Below are 22,808 nucleotides of genomic sequence, written 5' to 3'. Positions count from 1 at the left end.
AAAGTGCCTTCAAATGGAATAGCTGGTGTAATTAATAGTAATTCAATGTATCTGGGTTAAGGTTTTTTTGAAACTGAGAAAGAAATGATTTCCAGTGACTGGGTTCAAATTCTTTTGAAATTCAGATGGTTTCCAAGTCTTTGCTTCCAACGAAAATTGAAGGAAAGTCCAATAAAATTGTTAGCTGATACAAGTTAAATGAAAAGAAATTGATGATAGATCAGTATGTGATTTTTGGCATTTAACTAAAATATGTTCATTGCTAGGGTATGAACGTATTTTAGTTAAATGCTATTGTATTTAACTAGGGTACATTGCTATCAATTGTTTTTTCATTTCTGTCTGCTTTTTTTTAGTGTAAAAAAGTTTTCTCGGTATTTACAGCAATAAGCAATCAGAATAGAAAAGTCTTAAACATAGTATTAAGAAGCGTGTTTCAACAAAAGTTTAGTTTTATATGTAATACTTACCACATTTACAATCTATTTATATATGACTTTGATATATTTGTCGGCTTCCTTGGTGGCTCAGATGATAAAGAATCTGCCTACAATTCAGGAGACCCAGGTTCCATCGCTGGATAGGGAAGACACCCTGGAGAAGGGCATGGCTACCCACTGCAGTATTCTTGCCTGAAGAATCCCAGGGACAGAGCCTGGGGTCACAGTCCATGGGGTCACAGAGAGTCGGACACTACTGAACCACTAACACTTTCACTTTCATTCTTTGACATATTTGTATCCCAATTAATATGTTTGTAAATCTAGAGGATTTTGATGAGAAGAGAGTAAGTATATGTGTATACATTTATTTATAAATATATTTTGCTGGACACATGGTCCATAGAAATAGAATGGCAGAAACATATACTGCTTTAAGGACACAATTATGTGGGAAACGTAGAGTTCACCCAGACCCGGAGTTCAGTTGCTAGTGTTCAAACGTGACTGGATGCATATAAAGGGTGATGTCAAAGTTTTATTCTGAGTCAGTCTTTATGTCAGAGGTTGTATCTGTTTCAATCACTTAAGCCAAGACAAATTTTGATGCCAAGCTAAAAAACGTCACGATCCGAGCTCGCGTGGAGAGGCGTGGTCGGCGCAGAGGCTCACGGGCTTGGAGGCGGGGCCTAGTGCGGGGGCGGGGCCCAGGGGAGGGCGGGGCTGGCGCGCGCCCTCCGGCGGCCCCGCCCACGCCCAGTTATCGCGAGAGCGGCTCTTGCTGACGCGCGGGCAGGCGGGGCGAGCCGGGGGAGTCGGCGGGCGGGTTTGAATCTGGTCAGAACGCGGGAAACGGCGGGTCCTGGGGACAAGGTGAGCGCCGCGGGGTCGGCCGGCGGAGGGCTGGGGGCTGGGGGCCGGGGGACGGCGGGCTCAGTCGGGTCGGCTCCCTAGCACCGCAGCCTCCGCGTGGGCCGCGATCTGAGCTCGCGGCCCGGCCGGGGCTCTGAGGCGGCCGGGAAGGCGGGCGCCGGGCCGGGAGCGCGCCACACTCCGCGTCTGTTTCCCCGGGACTGAGTTCAGAGGCCCCGCAGCCTGGGCCGGCCTAACCCCGGGCAGGATCTCCTGAGCCCCGGACCGGGGGCTGACAGCGGGCAGGGTCCCTGAGCCCGGACCGGGGGCTGACAGCGGGCAGGGTCCCTGAGCCCGGACCGGGGGCTGACAGCGGGCAGGGTCCCTGAGCCCGGACCGGGGGCTGACAGCGGGCAGGATCCCACCGGACAGGGCCCCTGAGCCCCGGACCGGGGGCTGACACCGGGCAGGGTCCCTGAGCCCTGGACCAGAGACTGATCTCAGAGATCAGTTTTCTGAGCCCTTGGGCCCTGGGAAAACTGTTCTCAGGTGTCTCTCCTAGTTCTGAGATGAAGGGTTGGCTCCAGGTGACAGGGTTCTGTCTTAAATTCTTGTCTTAATTCAGTGCCAGACCTTCTGACAGAGCACCCTGCTGTTGGGATGGTAGTTGCGTGGAGAGCTGATCTCTCCTAGAAGGTAGTTCTGGTTGGAGAGGCGAGGCCTTGTACACATAGTAGTGGTCACTTTGAGAGAGACTGAGTGAAGTTGGAAAATTAATTACCCTTAAAGAACTACGATCACAGTGCCAGAGAGAAAATGGGGGCATCTGGTCGTTTACTGAAAGTGCATTACTGTGGAAATTACACTTGTAAATAGAGCAAACCAGAAAAGCTACCAGAATCAGACGAGTAAGGTCCCCGTTTTAGGGTAAATGGTTCTGTGTAGGTGGCTGCACCTTTTTTGGAATATTGTTTATTTAAACTCTTGAACTGAAACTAGCCATCATCATGCATCAGGCTTGTTGCTGGTGGCCCTCCTGCCTGCTTGGTGGGTCAGAAGTCATGCCCGTCTCTCAGCCATCTGAGTTGAGGGCTGAGGCAGCCACACTTTAGGGTTACTTATGTGGAGAAGTTATTTCCTGTTCTTGTTTGATTTAAATGCCAAGATCTTGGGGTTCTGCATTTAAAATGACTGTCCTGGTAATTGTTGCCATTGGTACCATTAATTTTCCATGTTACTCTACTTGTGACTGCGGGAAGTTTTCATTTATTTTTAAGGTAAGTGTCCTGCTACATGTAGGTACTATCATTTTGCAGTTGCTTCATGATGTCTTTCGAATCAGGTACTGCAAGCACTAGGCGGTGTAAATGGAAAATAGGATTTTTTAGGGGAGACACAGACCCTGAGTTCTCGTCCCGCGGGGCTGGGGAGGAGTGCACCTGATGCACACACTAACAAGCTCCCAGGTGGCCCCAAGGCCACACACTGCATAGCCAGGCAACTGACAGGGGTTTTCTTGATGCAGGAATGGTGCTTGAGGAAGGAGAATCTTCAGGCGTTAGCAGCTGGGCTCAGTCTGTTCTTTGCTGAGCTGCCTCAGACCTGAAGGAGCATCTTGTGAAGGTCCTAGAAAGGGAGAGAAGGTGAGCCTCCTAGAGCTGTTGGATTTCTCTTTCCTTAATTGGTAACTTCATTAACAGTTGATAAAAACATGATGTTATGTTGATACTGTTCTCAGTGAAGAAAAGAAGGAAGTTATTTATTTTTTATCAAAGTACAGTTGATTTACAATGTTGTGTTTCTGCTGTACAGAATCAATTGTACACTTAGCACTCTCTTTTAGGTTCTTTCCCATATATGTCATTACGGAGTGTTGAGTAGAGCCCCCAGTGCTATAATTAGGCTCTTAATAGTTACCCTTTTATATACAGTAGTGTGTATCTGTCAGTCCCTTTTCCTCCTTGGTAACAAAGTTATTTTTTAGATGTTATGGCTTGTTTACATCAGAATATTGTTAGAAACTATCTATCACAGGTAGTGTATGGATTTTCTTGCAGTTTTGGATACTAACTATGATTGTGTTTTTTTTTTTTTTTTACTAGTGGGGTCACACAGAGTCGGACACGACTGAAGTGACTTAGCAGCAGCAGCAGCAGCAGTGTTGCAGAATAAATGCCATATGAAAAACAGTTTGATCTGCAATGGAAAAACGTGAGACATTCATACAAGCAGTGTCTAAGGAGCTGATTGGAAAATTTTTGCAATTCATTCAACTTGATGTAAGTTTTATATTTAGCTTTATTGTGATTTTGACTGTTAATATAAGACATTTTGCTAAAATCATTATATCCACAAGTGAAATATAGTCATTTCAGTGAATCCGTACGGACCAAGGTGTATTTAAAAAAGTAAAGCAAAACTATACACAAAAAGATCTGCCAGTGGGCAACTACTCACAAACAATGATTCCTGTTTGCTTTAAGAGGGTTGTTGTGAGGATGCTGAGTGGCGTAATACGAGATGTTTCTAATTACTTACTTAAATATTTATTGATCTCTTGTTCTGTGCATGGCATTGTGAGGAAGATATCCTTTTTGTCCTTAGGTTATTTACAGTGTTATGGTGAATCCAGGTGTGTAAATACAGCAGAGTAAGGGCTAAACTGGGGCAGGGGTATAGAGGGACCCAGATTTAGACATGGAATGTTTTCCATCCCGATGAAAAGGCTGTGAAACCCAAGAGCTAAAAGGTGAAATAAGTTAACCAGTCAGAGACGGGTATGGAGAAGGACTGCTCTAACCAACAAGGCTAACTCTGAAGACTGGAGAGGCACCTTGTGATGAACTTAGAGATGTTTGATGTGAAAACACCAGCTGACCCTGGAATGAGACCTCGACCATTCTGAGGGGTTGAGACTGTCCTGAGAGGAACAGGGACTTTTAAGCAGAGAGTGACCTGTGTGCGAAAGGACGAAAGTGAGAGAGAAAGACAGAGAAGTCTCACCTTTTGGGAATATTCCTTTGAACACGAAGAATAAGACCTCGTTTGTTCAGCGAGGTCCTAAGTGGGAAGAGGGCAGGCTTGAGGGAGGGGATGGCTCACGTGGGACGTGCTGAGAGGCTCTAGGACGCACGCATGAGAGGCGTGCAGGAGGAGGTGGAGAGGCAGGCCTGGAGCCAGGAGCAGCTCTAGGCTGGAGGCAGGCTCGGGGGCATCAGCTCCGGCTGGGATGCGTGGGATCATCTACACAGTGTAATAGGAGAAAAGCCTAGGACCGACTCTGGAGGACCCCAGCTTTAGGGCCCCAACTCTAAAATACTGTGACTTTGAGGCACATGACACATACCTCACTTGTTCTGATCATGCAGTGAAAGTCAAAGTAGTGACAGCTAAGAATTGCGTGGAGATTGCGGGAGAGAATTCTGGACAAAAGTAGCGGGAAAGAAAGAGCCCTGGACCACTGGGATGGAGAGGTGGCCTTGCTCCGCTGTCCTGCCTTGCAAGTCTCTCTACTCCAGAGTGCCACGGCCCCCCGCTCCATGACTGACAGTCTGGAAGCGTGTAGGCAGCTGCTCTGAGGCCTGCCCCCGCCGCCCTTGTTTGCTCGTTGATGTGTATTGCGGGGTTGCGTGTGTAAGTGGTGTCACGACCTCCTTGGTGAGGCACCTGGTGTTGATTTGTGTCATTGCTGGTGCATTAGTATTCCCACTTCTGTAATTAACAAGTGACCTGTGGGGAAATGGGCTTCCCAGGTGGCACAGTGGTAAAGAATCCACCTGCCAGTGCAGGAGACACAGGAGACGTGGGCTCGATCTCTGGGTCGGGAAGATCCCCTGGAGGAGGAAATGACAACCCACTGCAGCATTCTTGCCTGGGAAATCCCATGGACAGAGGAGCCTGGTGGGCTACTGTCTATGGAGTCACAAACAATAAGCGACTGACCATGCACGCGTGCCGTGGGGAAGTAAACTGAGACTCGGTAAATTCTTTTCTCCTCATCCAACTTGTGCCCTTTGGAAGAAAATGAAAAGATGAAATACCACTGTCTCCCACCAGACTGAAAATACTACATGTTGGGGAGATGTGGAATATTTGAAACTTTCACTGCTGGGGATATGGAAGTGTTTCACCATTTAGAGGAATAAATATATATTCAACTGATGGTGTTGAATGCATATAGACTCTTCAGCTGGCAATCCATTCTTTATTTAGTCCTTAAATAAGAGCCATGATGGACAGGGAGGCCTGGCGTGCTGTGATTCATGGGGTCGCAAAGAGTCGGACACGACTGAGCGACTGAACTGAACTGAAAGCAGTGTTCTTTGCAGTGTTTTTGTAAAATAGCCAAAACCCAGAAACAACTACATAGTGATCAACAGAAGAATGGATAAATATATTTTGTTATGTTTATGCAGTGGAAAACTCTACAGATGTGAAAACAAAACTATATGGAAATGAAATGAAACTAAACGAACTATAATGACATGCAGTGTATGGATGAGCGTCACTAAATAATGTTGGGCAAGAGAAGCAAGATATGAAAGAACAGAGACCTTGTGACCCAATTCTCTACCAAGTGGAAAATACACCTGTTTACAGGACATGGTTTAGAGATGCAAATGGTAGTGAAGTTATCAAGAAAAGCAAGGCAGTAGTTACCATAAATGCTAAAGAAACTGGGGAGGGGAGGGCGGCAGCCCTGGAGGGGTGGTGGAGACACGTGACTTTATTTCCCTAGTCACACTTAGTGTGCTTTTCCATATATGTATTTCACAATATCTTTAAAATATATTGATAGTTGGGGTTTCTTGCCTGAATCAGTTATTACTATGATCATTACAAAATTGTGATTTTCCAATCCCAAATTGCTCCTGTATTTATTTATTGCTATTAATAGCATGCCAGTGCCATTAGTTAATTATTGATTAGTTATTGGCTGTGTGTGCACGCTCAGTTGCTTCAGTTATGTCTGACTTTTTGTGATGCTGTGGACTGCAGCCTACCAGGCTCTTGTGTCCATGGGACTCTCCAGGCAAGAATACTGGAGTGGGTTGCCATGCCCTCCTCCAGGGAATCTTCCCAACCCAGGGATCGAACCCAGGTCTCCTGCATCTGCTGCACTGTAGGTGGATTCCTTACTGCTGAGCCACTGGGGAAGCCCGGTTATTGGCGACTGTTTATTATCAGTATGGTCTCCTTGGTTTTCATTTTATTCACAGAGTTGTAACCCTTTCTGGAGCTGCTGTCACGCTCAGGTTGTGCCAGATCGGACACAGGGACAAAGATAGGTCCAGGACTGGCTGGAGGCCAGAGACTCAGCTTGCGTCCTCGGCACGGCTGCACTAGCACTGTTTGTTACCTGCGCTCTGGCGTACACTTGTAACCAGATTGCAGGCCTGGAGATGGAGGACGTCTGGGTGGACTGATGTCAGGGACAGTTTTGCTAAGGGGTGAAGAGGAGTATACCAGGACTGACTAGGGGCGGAGGAATCTGCTGCTTTCTGTCTGATCATTCCTGTACTTTGCCCTTTTAGGACTGGATTTCAAAAACTACAGCCCGACTTTCAAATTTCATACTCAGTTATTAGCACGTAAACTTCTTTTGATGCCATTATAAAGAAGATAGAACTGTTTTTTTGTATTTGAAATGTAACAGTTGCTATTTATTTTGCAGAAGGATACTTGTGACCCGTTCAACCTAAATGAGTTGATAGATGAATTATCAAGGAAGCAGAAAGAAGAACTATGGCAAAGGCTCAAGAATTTGCTAGTAGATGTGTTGTTGGAGAGCCCGGTGGAGGGGTGGCAGGCAGCAAAAGCCCCCAGTGAAGACAGTATGAAAACAGAGCAGGGCTCAAAAATGGTAACCCTCGTACTTCAAAGATAAATTTCCTTTTTCTTGTTAAAAAAGTAATTCTTTATTGTATATAATTGAATTTTATGTTGTTAAAATTAAAGTTAGAAGACGAGAGTCCCAGAAGTCTATTTAATGTAGTTATACCTTTTTTGATCCTACCGTTACTTACCTAGTATTCCAGGTTGCTCATTTCAAACTGCTGACCTGTGTTCAGCTTTAATTCACTTTTTAGAGTAACTGTCAAGTGTGGCTTTATTTTCATAAATTTAGAAAGTTTTACATATAAAATTAAATTTTAAGTTGATTTTAACTTACTTGTGCTTTGATTTTTTTTTTAACTTATAGCATAGAAACAGAGAAATAATCCATGCAATTACATCTGTGATTCTTGCTTCTGTGTCAGTAATAAATGAAAGAGAGAACTATGAAGACTTACTGGAGTGTGCTGTTATATTAAACGGTAAGTTGACTTTGCAATAACGTGGGGTGTGAACGAGTGCTGTGTCTGAGTGACACTCAGTAAAAGGAAGCCCCCAGTGGAGAAGCAGGGCTCTTGTACTTCAGCTGGAAGAAAGGAGCAAAGGAGCATTCTTTTAGGGGCTGTCCTGAGTAATTATTTCAGTTGAGCCACATATAAATGTTTCAGATGGTGAAGACGTGCATTACTGGACAACTGATTGCTCTTTGGAGGTTTTTTAGAAATGTCTTATTTGAACCTTCAGGACCAAGAAGAGCTGATAGAGGGGAAGCAGTCACTGCAAGCTCCTCAGCTGGTGATTTACTGCCCAGCAGTTCAAGGAAGCCCAGTACCCGTGACATTGCCTTTTTCTCTTTAACTGCATCGTGAATATGACGTGGGGAATAGCTGTTGACTCCTCCTACTCAAATATTCCTAAATTGGTACTCTTCAAATTTTAACTAAACTGTGAAGTGATAGTTATTAATTTAGTAGGAACACTAGTCTGAATTTATGAGATCTGATCATATAATATTTGAATGAAATTATAGCTATAAAAGATGCAAAGATAACTTTGAGTGATTTTTTTTTTTTTTAAGAAAAATCTCACAGGTACCCTCACCTCCCACTGTGTGAATCTGATTAGTTCCCTAATCAGATTCTGTCATCAAATTCTTACTGGCATTTTCATTTCATGCATAAACCAGAGCCATTTGGCTTATGTATCTGTTTAGTATGCTTTTTTATTCAGAATTCTTGTGTGGAATTACTGTGTCTTATTAAGATTACCCCAGTCAGTACGAAAGGAACTCCCAGATGCTTGTGGGTGTCACCACCAGTTCATCCTCAGTTTCCAAACATGCTTTATAAAATTCCCCATTAATTCAGGAATTTTACTTCAGAGTAATGGCTTTCAGATGTTTGGATTACAGTTATGAGCACACTGTCAGTATTTTAATTTAGTTCTTGAGCTCTTTTGTTAATAACAGCACTACAGCTTTTCTATTCAGTATGATAGTTGCTTTTACTATTTTTCACCAATGAGCCAGAACTTGAGGCCAACAAGCTGAGGGGTAGTTGTGGGGTAACTGGTCACTCGGCCTGCCCTGGCTCAGCTGTTGAGTGTTGCCACGGGTGTCCCTGTATTCAGGTTTGGAGCCTCTCATCATTAGGAGTTTGGACAATAGGACCTCTTGGTCTTCTAAAATTTCCTGTTTTGTTGGGTCTGCTTTTACAATAGTGGTGGAACAGTATTTTAGTTAACATTGTTTGTATGCTATAAATAATGTGTCGAAGTCTTGGTGAGTTAAACTAACGTCTGCTGGGCACACTCATGAGTCACATGCTCTTCCGGATAGGATCTGAACTAGCCCGGGTTCGCTGCGTGCACTCACTGTGCAGTGCCTGCTCTGTTGCAGGAATTTTGTACGCGCTGCCAGAGGGTGAGCGAGTGCTGCAGGGCTCCATCCAGGACCTGTGCGTGAAGTGGTGGGAGAGAGGCCTGCCTGCCAAGGAGAACATGGGCAAGACCGCCTTCGTCATGCTGCTGAGGAGGAGTCTCAGGACGAAGACAGTGCGTTCCCTTTCTAAAGTACACGCTTTGCTGAGAAGTGCACACGTTTATACCAGTTAGGAGTCATGTCTGCTTGCGAGAGGCCTGGCCCAGTGGCCCCCAGTCGGGGTTTTTCACTGGGTGGTGCTCAGAATTGGGCGGTCAAGGGTGGGCAGAGCTCCACGTGTGTGTGTTGTGCGCAGACTCTCTTCCCGTCTTCCTTGGTGTGTGGCTTGTGAAAGGCTGTCCCCTCTATCGAACTGCTCCACGGAGAACCGAGGTGGGGGTGTCAGGGAGAGCCTGCTGACCCGAGTAGGTGGGCAGGAGGGCGGCCTGGGCGGGGCTGTAGACTGCAGCCCAGGCCTGCGGAAGCTTCGGTGGGCCCGCAGGAAGCATGGTGAGCGCAGGATATAACGCATCCTTCAGTCTTTGGCATGCAACTCAGAGATCCAGAAAAAGAGCAGTTTTCTCCTGTGATCAAACGACAGCAGATACTTATGTTCATCTTAAAAAGCCGGGCAAGTGAAGAAGAGGGAAAATGAAAAAAAACAAAAATCATCAGTAATTCCACTTCCAAGATGACCCTTGTGAATTGAGGGATCTTTGGGGGTTTCTCTTTGCCCTCCCCCAACATCTTTGCTGACTTGTCACAGATTCCTACAAGGGAAATTTGTAGGTCAGTGGGTTTGAACTTGGAGCTCTACGGTACACATTGCCAGCAGCTTTCTACATACCTTGCAGCTGATCCTGTTCTTGCCTCCCGTGGGACACTGTCCCACGGCCTCCAAGGAGCAGTCAATTTCACAGCAGAAAAGAATCTGACTGCATCCTCAGCTCGCACTCTGACTCCCTGCTGGCCAGAGGAGTGAGTGAAAAATCGTTGTTTGTGTCAGAACTTATCCATAAGCCATCCTTAGTTTGCCTTTTTAAAATCCATTTTCCCTGCCATTCTTGTTCACCTTTAAAATCAAGACTTTATTTAAACATCTGCACTTGTGCTGTTTATCACAGTAGCCAGCAGCCACCCGGGCCGATTACATTTCCAGTTAAGAACGTTCAAGGCCTGTTTCCCGGCAGCGCAGTCCTGTGGCAGTCGCTCCGTAGCCTGGCGTGGCTCAGACTCCGCACACTCAGCGCAGGTTCACCTCCTTGTTGGTGCTTAAAACGGTGCCCAGTGCTGGCTGCCAGCGTCTGCTTGCTTTTGCCTGGGTTTTAAGAAAATGTTCTCTGGAGCTTTGTTTGCAAATTTTAAAATGTTTTGTCATTTTTTTCTTTTTTGATGACATAAAATAGTCTCATAGTTAATTTGAAATGTGACCTTACCTGCTATTAAAAAAAAAAAATTAGTTGATTTTCTTTTCTTGTCATCCCCAGGGTGCAGACATATGTCGGCTGTGGCGTATCCATCAGGCTTTATATTGCTTTGATTATCATTTGGAAGAAAGTAGAGAAATTAAAGACATGCTGCTTGAGTGTTTCATAAACGTCAGTTACATCAAAAAAGAAGAGGCAAGTGGTTTTTCACCTTGGTGTGTTTGTGAACTGCTTTTTAAAAAATTAATTTGTTTTCTGACTGCGCTGAGTCTTCTTTGCTGCATGCAGGGGCTATTCTTCGTTGCAATGTGCGGGCTTCTCAGAGCTTCTCTTATTGTGGAGCATGGTCTAAGCTGGTGTACAGCATGTGGGGTTTTCCTGGACCAGGGATCAAACCCATGTTCCCTGCGTTGGTAGGCGGATTCTTAACCCCTGAAGCACCAGGAAAGTCCTGTGAACTGCTTTTTGAGTTCGTGAGTTTGCTGTTTGCTTCATGCTCAGTGTTTTAATGAGAGAGCAGCTGAACTGTCCAGAGCTATTGTATTTGTTGCAGTTCATGTTTACTGCACGGCAGCGCTAAGCCAACACTTTACAGGTCATGGTGTATGTCATCATTAAAGGAGATGGTAACAGGTGGCTGTGTGAATCCTGGGGGAACCATGATTGCATTTTAAATTAAAAATGACTAAAAATAAGGCTGAGAAGGCACTTCCCCATGGATCAGATCTGCCCCTCTGCCCTAATTCCACGTTAATTGGCATATAACTCAGAGATATCATCACAGGATTCTTGGTTTTTTCATGCCCATCCAGTAAATCCAAAGTGAGGTTCCTGGCCCAGTGCTGCACTGTCCGCCAGTGGTCACTCCCACCCTCGGCTACCGAGCACATGACATATGACCAATCCAGCTGTGGCCTTAAATCTAAAATACATAGGGATTTGAAGCTTGATATGGAAAAAGAATGTTAAATATCACATTAATAATTTTTTTGTATTTATTACATATTTAAATGACACTTTGGATATATTAGATTACATAAATACATTATTAAAGTTAATCTTTTTTACTTTTATTAATGTGGCTATTAGAGAATTAGAATTACAGAGTGGCTTGCCTAGCTCTCTTGGACATGCTCATCTGTTATCTTTAGAGTTTTCTGTACTTGTTTTATTTATTTCTTTTTTTAAGAAGCGCTGAGAACATGAGCCTCTCAATAATTTGTTGTAATTTTGGGTAGAGTTTTAAATTAAAAAAAAAAAATTATTATCCATTTGTCCTGGTTTCCCTGGGCCTTTGTTGCTGCTGGGACCCTCTGGCTGCAGTGAGGGGGCTGCTGTCCAGTTTCGGTGTGCAGGACCATTGCTGCGGCGGCCTCTTTTACTGCAGAGCGTGGGCTCCGGGGCACAGGATCAGTAGTTGTGGTGCACGGGCTTGGTTGCCCCAGGGCATGGGGTCTTCCTGGATCGGGGATCAAGCTTGTGTCTCCTGCACTGGCAGCTGGGTTCATTACCGCTGAGCCCCCAGGGAAGCCCCTCTGTCGTCTTTTTGTTCATTGTTTAGTCGCTCAGTCATGTCTGACCTCTTGCGACCCCGTGGAGTGCAGCACGCCAGGCTTCCGTGTCCTTCACTGTCTCCCAGAGTTTGCTCAGACTTATGTCCATTGAGTCAGTGATGCCATCTAACCATCTTGTCTCATCCTGTCACCCTCTTCTCATGCCCTCAGTCTTTCCCAGCATCAGGGTCTTTTCCAGTGAGTTGGCTGTTCACATTAGGTGGCCAAAGTACTGGAGCTTCAGCATCAGTCCTTCCAGTGAATATTCAGGGTTATTCCTTTAAGATTGCCCGGTAGTCTTTTTAGATTGACTATATTTCCATGTTGGGATGCAAAGCACCTTGCTTTTGATAGAGAATACAGCGCTGTTTCTAGCTGCCTGTGGCCTGGCAGACAGGATCTGAGGCCGACGGGGGCAGCGGTCACCTGCCCCCGAAGGAGGGGTGGGGAAGGGCCTCCCAGAGGAGGAGGAGCTCGCCCTGGCCTCTCGCTTGCGGTGGGGCGGGGCCGGGTTTGGCCGCAGCGTGCCTGCAGCCCACGCACCCTCTCCGGTGACGGCTAGGCGCTGACCTGACTGCCGGCCACGCTGGCCGAAGCCTTCAGCTCTGGGGTCCCTGGTGTCCCCGGAACGGTGGTGGGTCTTCTTGATCTCGCACCGCTCACTCTCAGTGTGCCCTTCCGCGGTGTAGGGACAGCGGCCGCCGTCTCCCAGGGCCCCTCGGGGGCACCCGCAGCCTTTCACAGGGCCCTCGGCGCCCGCGTGACAGGAGACACGCTGACTGCTGTTGCTGCTCCGACGTCGTCGTTGTTGGAGAGACACGGCCTCTGCTCTGGGCGTCCAGGGTGGTTGTGAAGTTTGGGAGAGTAAAGTACAGAGTGGATTCAGACTCATTTTATATTGTCTTATATGTGTGTGTGTTAGTCGCTCAGTCGTGTCCAACTCTTTGCAACCCCATGGACTGTGGCCCGCTGGGCTCCTCTGTCTGTGGAATTGTGCACAGCAGTGGGTAAACCGCACTTGTTCAGCACACACACACACACATATGCAAATATAGACGTACATGGCCTTTCCCAGGTGGCTCCAGTGGGAAAGAATCTGTCTGCTAGTGCAAGAGATGTGGGTTCGATCCCTGGGATGGAAAGATCCCTTGGAGGAGGAAATGGCAGCCATTCCAGTATTTTTCCATGGGAAATCCCACAGACAGAGCAGCCTGGCGGGCTAGTCTATGGAGCTGCAAAGACTTGGACATGATTTAGCAGATGAGCACTTAGACATAAATATATGTGTGTGTGTTACAACTTTCTCTTTTTAAAATTTGTGTTCTCTTTTGAATTTAAGATAGCTGAACTTTTTGTCCTAATCAGTTAATTAATTTGGTCAGGTAAGTTTCCAGTCATTCTGGGTAAATGATATACCTCTTCTGGACTCTACTGGCAACTTATTTCCATTAAATACTTTTTTAAGAACTTGCCTGTCAAAGCATGGTGGCCCTGCCGTTGGCATCAGAGCATGAGGCCCCCACCCATCCTGCTGCCCAGCTTGGGCCCCTGTGGCCTCAGCGTGTAGGTCCCGGTCAGCGGTGCGGTAGCCCCCTTTGCCACAAGCAGCGAGCTTCAGTGCCAGTTACTACACTTTCAAAGCGCTGTCTGTTTTTAGTTACTGGGGACTTTTTATTTGGTTGCAATTTTAACGTTATATCCTATTTTTAATTTATAGGGAAGAAGATTTCTTAGTTCTCTCTTCAATTGGAATATAAATTTCATTAAAATGATTCATGGGACCATTAAAAACCAGTTACAGGGATTACCAAAGTAAGTATTAAAAACAATATTTTGTGCTTAGTCTGGTTTTGAAAGTTTCTATTGACCAAAGTCAAGTCAACTTTTAGGGCCTTCCCTGGTAGCTCAGAAGGTAAAGAATCCACCTGCAGTACAGGAGACCTGGATTCGATCCCTGGGTTGGGAAGATCCCCTGGAGAAGGGAAAGGCTACCCACTCCAGTATTCTTGCCTGGAGAATTCCTTGGACAGAGGATCCTGCTGGGCTATAGTCTGTGGGGTCACAGAGTCAGACATGACCGAGTGACTAACGTGACAATGATGATTAGAAGCTTTAGAAATTGGCTCTTAAGTTATTTTTTATTATGTACTGTTGTGTTGCTGAATGCTTATTTCTATAGGAAACCATTCTTTTCCAGTAGTGACACTGAAATTAAGACTTTGCTTTGTGGTAGTTCTTTACATAGATTATTTACCGGTTCCATCTCAGCCTCAGTCGGGGTGAAGTTCATGTGACTAGCACGTCTGACCCTTTGGTCTCTGTGCACTCTGCGATCTCCCTAAGGCAGAGCTGTGTGGCTGGTGGAGGAGCCCTTGAGGAGGGGCTCTCTACTGATTCCCCAGCCTCTGGGCCCTGGCAGCATTTGGAGCTGTTTGCTGCATTCGCGGTCCAGTCCTTAACCTGCTCTGGAATTTTCAAATCCTCTATCCTGTTAGGCAGCTGTGTGAGCACTGAGTTGGGGCTCCGTGCTGGATCCCTGGTTGTTCAATGGAATGCTGCCTTCTCTCCCTTCATTTGCACAATATTTGGGTCAAATCAGCAGATTTTCCTCATTATGAATCTAAGTCAACCCTGGTATTTTAGGATTCCCTGTCAGTCAGTCAGTTCAGTCGCTCAATCGTATCCGACTCTTTGTGACCCCATGAATCACAGCACGCCAGGCCTCCCTGTCCATCACCAACTCCTGGAGTTCACTCAAACTCATGTCCATCGAGTCGGTGATGCCATCCAGACATCTCATTCTCTGCCGTCCCCGTCTCCTCCCGCCCCCAATCCCTCCTAGCATCAGAGTCTTTTCCAGTGAGTCAACTCGTCGCATGAGGTGGCCAAAGTATTAGAGTTTCAGCTTTAGCATCAGTCCTTCCAATGAACACCCAGGATTGATCTCCTTTAGAATGGACTGGTTGGTCTCCTTGCGGTACAAGGGACTCTCAAGAGTCTTCTCCAGTACCACAGTTCAAAAGCATCAATTCTTCGGAGATCAGCTTTCTTCACAGTCCAACTCTCACATCCATACATGACCACGGCCTGAGCTAATTAGTCTAGAATGACTCCAAGTTAAATTGTTTTTATAGTTTTTATTAGAAATAAATTTATCTTTAAAGTTTTTTCCTTAAGAATTTGGTTCTGGGTGTATGTGTCATAGTTTTGCAGAAAATAGTAAAGTTCTGGGGAAGCAGTGACTGAGAAGGAAGAAGTTATTTGACATTTCAGTCCTTCGCCAGACTAGTTTCTGCTTCCTGCTCCAGGCAGACCACCTGTCTCTACTTTGCGAAGCACTAGTGTAAAACAGTGTCTTCTTCCCTGGGAGAGGAGAGTGTCTGAAATGATGCATGTGAAAAATAGAATTCTTCAAACTTGCATTAATTTTTTTTTTTTTTCAGTTCTTTGATGGTACACATTGCGGAAATTTATTTCAGAGCTTGGAAAAAGGCTTCAGGGAAAATAATGGAGGTATTTCCTTTCTGTTTTATGAAATGTTAGCACATTTTTATTGTGTTCTGGTTACTAAATAAGTAGCCACAATAGGGCTGTTTGAAACCCTTGTTTGTGCCTGTCAAGCCAGAGCTCACAGTGAGTGTCCACATGGCAGAGGCGTGGTGTCGTCCGCACCGAGCACTGCCTCAAGATGTCCCTCACTCACCACAATGTGCAGTTTGAGTGGGACCAAGGCTTTTGCGCATTTTGGCAGCTCTGGACCTGCAGTGTCTGACCACATATATCTGCCGGGCCTTTGGAACGTGGCCAGTCCAAACTGAGATGGGCTGTAAATGTGAGAATCTCACCAGATTTGCAAGACAGTCTGGAAAAAGAAGAATATGAAGCATCTCATGGATATTTTAAAAAGAATACTGATTGCATGTTGAATTGATAATGTGTTGGATAATTGGGCTAAACAAAATATATTATTAAAGTTAGTTTATCTTTTTTTTTTTCTTCTGATTTTAATGTGACCACTGGAAAGTTTAAAATTGCATTTGTGACTGATGTGTTTTTGTTGGCCAGTGCTCCTTGGGAGACTCAGCAACATAATTTGAGAATTTAAAGATGTTTGTTTGAATCAGGATTAGAATCTTTAATGACTGTAACACCTACCTTCTGGCTGTGTAATTCACAATTAAACAGTCATAGGCTCTTTTGGAAAAAAATCAAAAGAAAGTGTCTGATATCCCTTATGATTTTCTCATACTAGGTTCTTAGATGTGTTTTTATCCTTCTGAGAGTAAAATTTTTACTCTTCAAGTCATAAAGGAGTCTTTTCTCCTGGGGAAGCAGGCCCTGGACCGGTGTCGGGGGCAGAGGGGAGGCTAACCACCCAATGTTTGTAGTTTATTTTTGTACATTCTCCTCTCTTGGCCAGTTTGCACTTCAGTTAAATATGCTGTCAGTTATCACTGATGTCTGCTTCTAGGAAACAAAGCTTTACCATTCCTCTTCCCTGTAGGCAGCATCTACGATTGTCTCTCAGTGTATAATTTTTGGGGGGATTGGCAGAAGCAGGATGTTCTTATGCATTTTTGCATTGCTCTGTACTCCATGAAGGTGTTCACAGGAAGGAGTATTTGTTCCGCTTTTCTCTAGCAGTGATTTACACAATAGGAGTTTGTGATTTAAACTGTAACCGTCTGTCTAGCTCTGTGTCAGATCAGTGTCAGAAGTTTGTGCTTGTCAGTTTCACTCCCTGCCTCTGTCCTTTCAAGTGTTTAAAGCAAATTCCAGATGTGATACCTCACTCCTGTGTACTTCAGCATGCATCATCTCTAAAAGGTCTGGTTATACAGTGCCACATCATGCTTACTTTGTGACCCCTGTGGGCCAATAGTCCGCCAGGCTCCTCTCTCCGTGGGATTCTCTAGGCAAGAGGACCAGAGTGGGTTTGCCATTTCCTTCTCCAGGGGATCTTCCTGACCCAGGGATCGAAACCAGGTCTCCTGCATTGTGGGCAGATTCTTTACCATCTGAGCCACCAGGGAAGCCCCATACTAATATTTAAACTTCTCTGCTTTGTTTAAAAAATGTCTTCATTTTGAAGTCAGGATCCAATAAATCTCCCAATGACATTTGCTTGTTACATCATTTAAAGCCTTCCTCTTTGAAAAAATCTCTGCCATTGACACGCTGGCAAACCTGGTCAGTTGCAGAACGCCCGTGTTCTGGTGGTTAGCTCTCAAGGGTCAACTTCTGTGGCCCAGATGCCTGGCTGGTGGTGCTGTGACCCTCCTGTGTGATCACAGATCAGGCGGGGTGGTTCCCACGGGAGTCAAGCTGAGACCAAGGGGTAGCCTCAGGGAGCATTCTCAGTTGGTGGAGACGGGGTAAACGTTAGTAACGAGTCTCCCTCGTGTCCTTCCGTGCTGCCGTGGAGTCCTGGGAACTGCCTGTACCGCCCCTCACTAGGGTACCTCCAAGACATCTGTTTGTTTCTGTCAGTTTGGAATCCTGGCCCCCACCTTAGAGGTAGTTCGGTGTGAGTTCTTGGGCTGGGGGTGGGGTAAGCTCTTGGAACAGATCCAGCGTTCTGAGATTATCAGATGAGTCAGGAGGGGTGCTCCCAGGCCCACCTTTGTCTCTGAGCCCTGCCTGGCTTGATCCAGGCTCGAGTGCCATGCAATTTGGCACAAATGTGGTATTTCTTCAAATAAGATAAAAGAAAAGTCCTCTCTGGTATGTGCATCCTAAGAGGTGTAGACAAGGTAGAGAAGCCCTGATGACGGGACCCAGGCCTTCCCCTCATGAACGGGAGGATGAGCCGATCAGACTGTCCTCTCGTGCTGCGCCTCCTCCCCTGCCTGTCCTGCTCTCTGTGGGGACACACTCACCCATGCTCTCCCGCCCGGCTGTTCCAGGCCATCGAGAACGACTGCATCCAGGACTTCATGTACCACGGCGTCCACCTTCCTCGGAGGTCTCCAGTGCACCCCAGAGTGCGCAAGGTGAGCCATGCTCTTGCAGCACTTTTGAAAATTGTGTCTCATAGTCTTTGTTTTTAGAGAGTTGTTTTTCTGAAATTCTGTTAAGCTTTCATAGGCATCAGTTAAAGGAATTTTCCAGAATCTTGACATTTGGAATTCTGGGAGATCTACCTTAACACCAAAGTTTTGATCAGGAAAGCAAACATCTGTTGTTAAGACATCTGAACTTTATTCAGACAACCTTTAAGTACATTCCTGGACATAAAAATGTCTAGAACCATTACTTTCTTACTGCCACTACTGCTGTTTTCAAAGAAGAGACTGTTTGAGATTATTTTTATTATTTACTTTCATATATTACATTTCCACTTTGTAGTCTGCAAACTGTATTGAATAAATGTTTTGATAGTTTCTCTTGATACAATTTTGTTTTTAAAAGGTAGTCTCAGAATTGGGTATGGGTTTTATCCTCATGTTGTACATGATCAGACTGAACACGTCTCTGCTGTTGGTGTGGTTGTGGTCCTGACAGGAGTCTGATAGGCAGGGTTCCTGCAGGAGGACTTGGAGGCTCTGGTCAGCTGTGTGGGGCCATGTCTGACCCCGGGCGAGGCCTCTGTGCTCTCTGCTGGTTTGGGCAACCTTGTGCCAGGAAGCTACAGGAATAAAGATGAGGTGCCTGTTTGTGCAGTGGCGTCATTATTTGTAAGCGTGAACTATATTAAATTTGAATGGATAAAAAACATTTCTTATTATTGATGATTTAGTTTGTATTAAAGAACCAGAGATGAAAATATATCCATGTGCTTTCCCCACCCCCCACCCCACCCAGCACACATGGTCCCTGGCACTTCGGAAGTTGTAGATAGTTTGGGTCATTTACTTCACATGTATGATATAATGTTCAGATTCTCCTTAATTGTAAGGAGTGGTATTTTATTAAACTGTACATATTTGTGATGTGGTTATTTCACTGCTGCTACCAAATAACTGGGCTTCCCTTATGGCTCAGCTGGTAAAGAATCCATCTGCAATGTGGAAGACCTGGGTTCGATCCCTGGGTTGGGAAGATCCCCTGGAGAAGGGAAAGGCTACCCGCTCCGGTATTCTGGGGGTTGCAAAGAGTCAGACACGACTGAACGACCTTCACTTTCACCAAATAACTGAGGACTTTTTCACACCTGGTTTTCTGTTGTGGTAGTAAGGAATGAAGATGAGTACAGGTATCGTTGTTTGTTAGATTTATGGCAAAATACACAGCCAGAATGAAAGGCAGAATGTTAGAGTTCCCTTCTCAAGGGAAATGTATTCCTGGACTCCAAGGCATTGTTCTTACTGCTTATAACATACCATAGCTTCTTGCTTGAATCCTTTTATTGACAAATACCCAATTTACCTGATAAGTCATTATATTGATATATTGAAAGAAACTTCAGAAAATAGCTTAGAAGTCACTTGAAAGTAAGAAATCTCCATATTGTTAATGAAGATCTAAAATTAGATAGTAGTAATGAACTATACTAAACTCTATACTAAAACCCACTGAATTACACACTTTATAAGAGTGACTTATGGTTTATGAATTGTGTCTTAATACAGTTGTTTAAAAACTTTCTGCGAAGCAAGTATACCATTAATACCAAATTAACATTGTACACAGAAAACAAATGACAGATTGAAATATTCTAAATGAAAAATTAACAGCCAGAAAAAGAAAATCCTGGATTGTAGTTCTTCTGTTGTTGTGGTTTAGTCACTAAGTCATGTCTGACTCTTTGCAATTCCATGAACTCCAGTTCTCTAGGCTTCCCAGTCCTTTACTGTCTCCTGGAGTTTGCTCAAGCTCATGTCCATTGAGTTGGTGATTTGTAGTTCTTTGGGGGCAACGTTGGTTGACATTCACTTAAAGTCTTTTTATAGCCTACTTTATAAAAAATTTCTATTTTTCACTAATATATCTTTGGCTCCAAGAGTTGTGAATTAAGGACAAAAGGCAGCACTGATTGTTGTTGGGGACAAGAATCTGAAGAGTCGCAGAAAGGTCCTGGCTGGTTAAAGCAGTGTGTTTTCTGATTGTCCGTGACTTTGGGGACAGACCTGATGTCCAATTTTCTCCTGGGAAGGATCACTGGGCAGTGACACCCCTTTGAGATACAGTTGCCCCTCGAGGTCTGCTGGCGATCGGGCAGCCAATCCATGGATGCTCTAGTGCCTTTCTGAACACTTTTCATCATCTCTGGATCACTTATACCCAGTGCAGTGTAAGTGCTTGTAAGAAGCTGCAAATCTGATGTGATTATTACATAAACAGTTGCCTGCAAGTGACAGTTTCAAGCTTTGCTTTGAAACTTTCTGGAATTTTTTCCCCTCAAATATTTTCTATCCATGCTTGGTGGAATCTGCAGATGCAGAGCCCGTGGATGTGAAGGGCTGACTCTGCGCGCTGTTCTGAATGCCCAAAAGAGGTTCTCAGAATAAGACAGTTGTAGCCAGTGTACTTTAGAGCCAGAATGGACTGTAGGAACAATCAGACTGGCTGCTTTTCCATTTGACCCTGAAGGTCAGAGGTGTGTCTTTTTATGAGGTTTTGTGGCTGTTGGTAGAAGCGGAGAAGTTGGAACCCGAACCTTTGTGCGGCCCAAGGCTGTAGGTCTTTCTTCCCGCCATGGGCGCCTTTGTGAGCTTACCGTGTTCCGTGCTGTCAGTGTGTCTTTTTGCGGTGGTTACTGTTAGAAAGAACTGTGCATCCAAGACGTGTGAATGCAGGGGCAGCCTGTGCTCCCTGTTGTTTGCTCAAAGTAGGATCTTAAGTGCTCTTTTGAAAACACCAATATTACTGTTCTTTTCTTCTTTTCTTGGCTCTTAGGTGCTGAGTTATTTTCACCATCAAAAGGAAGTTCGGCAAGGAGTGGAAGAGATGCTCTACAAGCTATACAAGCCCATCCTTTGGAGAGGATTAAAGGTATGCTTCTTAACTATGTTTAGGATACTGAGTATGCTGTGAGGTTTAGCATCTATGTTTAGGATGCTGAGTATGCTGTGGGGTTTAGCATCTTCTGATTCAGAATTTCAGTAAGGCACTAAAGACTCGAGGCCGGGCATACTTGAGATTCTGAATGAATACTTTATGCTTTTGTTAAAAGTATTTCTTAAGCTGGGAATCTGAATGGATTTAGTGCTGGATGCACAGCTGGAAGGAGGGTCGTCATGCTCAGTGAACCGGCAGGGTTGGAGTGTGCAGAGCTGGGCTGAGCCTTCCTGGCCCTTAGGGCCTCCTGCCAGTGCCTGGGGACACGGTGACAGCACGTGAGGAGGGTCGGACGAGCGTGCGGGTCATTTCAGTGCAGGTGACTCTGGTCTGGGGGCAGGACGTGGCGGTCACTGATTCTTCATGACACAGTGGACTTTGAGTCAGGGAAACGTCTCTGTCGACATGGAGCTGGGAGTTTGGCTTCATTTAAGGAAGGTCTCACAAGCTTGGTTAGTTTAAATGTTACGGTTGTCTTTAATATGTAAATAGAAATATGTCTGTGTTGAGACACTAGAAGCATTGCTCGAGGGATTCTGTGCTGACGCCTTTGACTGTCAGCTCTTTGGATACTGAAACTCCTCTCACCATTCCAGGCCAGAAACTCAGAAGTCCGGTCCAATGCTGCACTGCTGTTTGTTGAAGCGTTTCCTATTCGGCATCCAGGGTTTAACGCCATTGAGATGGACAGCGAGATTCAGAAACAGTTCGAAGAACTCTACGTATGTATTCATGTGGCCAGGCGTCCAGCCTGCAGCAGTCTGGGCCTGGGTGTCCCTGTGACCACCCCGTGCGGCCTCCAGAGGGCAGGCTTTCCAGATCCTGACATTCTTCCAGGAACCCGGCCCCTCCTGGTGCCTTCTGCGGCAGCGAGGACGCGCAGGGTCTGTCTCCTCTTCCTCTCTGGCTCTCTTGGAACCTCTCGTCATTTACAGTGTGTAGTTTGAAGTGTCTTGTGTGTCCCCCAGCAGAGAGGCCGTGTCACAGTGGTCAGGACAGCGCCCGGGGCTGGTCCCTCTGTCTGATAGCTGTGTGCCTCGGGGCGCGTTGGGCACAGACTTTTCTTTCTCTGTGTGGTGGGCGTGGCGGCAGCACCTGTGCGAAGTGGGGCAGTGCCCTGAACACACGCGCAGCTAGTAGCTTTAAGGCAGGTAATCCTGCTGCGGTGGGTTTCCCCGATGACAGATTTTCCTAGTGAGGCGTTAGGACATCAGGATGCGGCATTTATTCCCAAGGGGCAGTCTCCAAGATTGCCGGGGGAAACGGAGCAACAGACTGCCTCCAGATAGGAAAAGGAATGCGTCAGGGCTGTGCGTTGTCACCCTGCTGATTTAACTCATATGCAGAGTACATCGTGAGGAACTCTGGGCTGGAAGAAGCACAAGCTGGAATCGAGATTGCCGGGAGAAATATCAGTAACCTCAGATATGCAGATGACACCACCCTTATGGCAGAAAGTGAAGAGGAACTAAAGAGCCTCTTGATGAAAGTGAAAGAGGAGAGTGAAAAGGTTGACTTGAAGCTCAACATTCAGAAAACAGAGATCATGGCATCTGGTCCCATCACTTCATGGGATTCAGAAAACAAAAATCATGGCATCTGGTTCCATCACTTCATGGGAAATAGATGGGAAAACAGTGGAACCAGTGTCAGACTTTATTTTTTTGGTCTCCAAAATCACTGCGGATGCTGATTGCAGCCATGAAATTAAAAGACGCTTACTCCTTGGAAGGAAAGTTACAGCATATTAAAAAGCAGAGACATTACTCTGCCAACGGAGGTC

General features: G+C 45.7%; 1 protein-coding gene across 4 annotated transcripts in view; it reads left to right on the top strand.

Moving 5' to 3' along the window:
- The first annotated feature begins 1,215 nt into the window (after window positions 1-1,215).
- The window catches only part of NCAPG2 (non-SMC condensin II complex subunit G2), a 70,591-nt gene continuing 48,998 nt past the window's right edge, over window positions 1,216-22,808 (top strand). For 3 of the 4 annotated variants that reach the window (XM_088834796.1, XM_088834795.1, XM_055421658.2), the window contains exons 1-12: window positions 1,241-1,313; window positions 2,818-2,935; window positions 3,395-3,571; window positions 6,967-7,155; window positions 7,495-7,609; window positions 9,025-9,179; window positions 10,533-10,667; window positions 13,743-13,837; window positions 15,469-15,538; window positions 17,932-18,018; window positions 20,864-20,959; window positions 21,622-21,747. In XM_088834796.1, coding sequence (XP_088690922.1) covers window positions 3,494-3,571; window positions 6,967-7,155; window positions 7,495-7,609; window positions 9,025-9,179; window positions 10,533-10,667; window positions 13,743-13,837; window positions 15,469-15,538; window positions 17,932-18,018; window positions 20,864-20,959; window positions 21,622-21,747 — 1,146 coding nt within the window. In that variant the 5' untranslated portion in view covers window positions 1,241-1,313; window positions 2,818-2,935; window positions 3,395-3,493. Of the gene's footprint in view, window positions 1,314-2,817; window positions 2,936-3,394; window positions 3,572-6,966; window positions 7,156-7,494; window positions 7,610-9,024; window positions 9,180-10,532; window positions 10,668-13,742; window positions 13,838-15,468; window positions 15,539-17,931; window positions 18,019-20,863; window positions 20,960-21,621; window positions 21,748-22,808 lie in introns of all 4 variants that reach the window. The other variant, XM_088834794.1, reaches the window with a different exon arrangement.

The sequence above is a fragment of the Moschus berezovskii genome, chromosome 3 (genome assembly GCF_049115385.1).
Source record: "Moschus berezovskii isolate FMDL1 chromosome 3, NW_MosBer_1.0, whole genome shotgun sequence".
Lineage (NCBI taxonomy): Eukaryota > Metazoa > Chordata > Mammalia > Artiodactyla > Moschidae > Moschus > Moschus berezovskii.
Note: the sequence above shows the minus strand (reverse complement) of the source record. Positions and strands in the feature narration are given on the sequence as shown.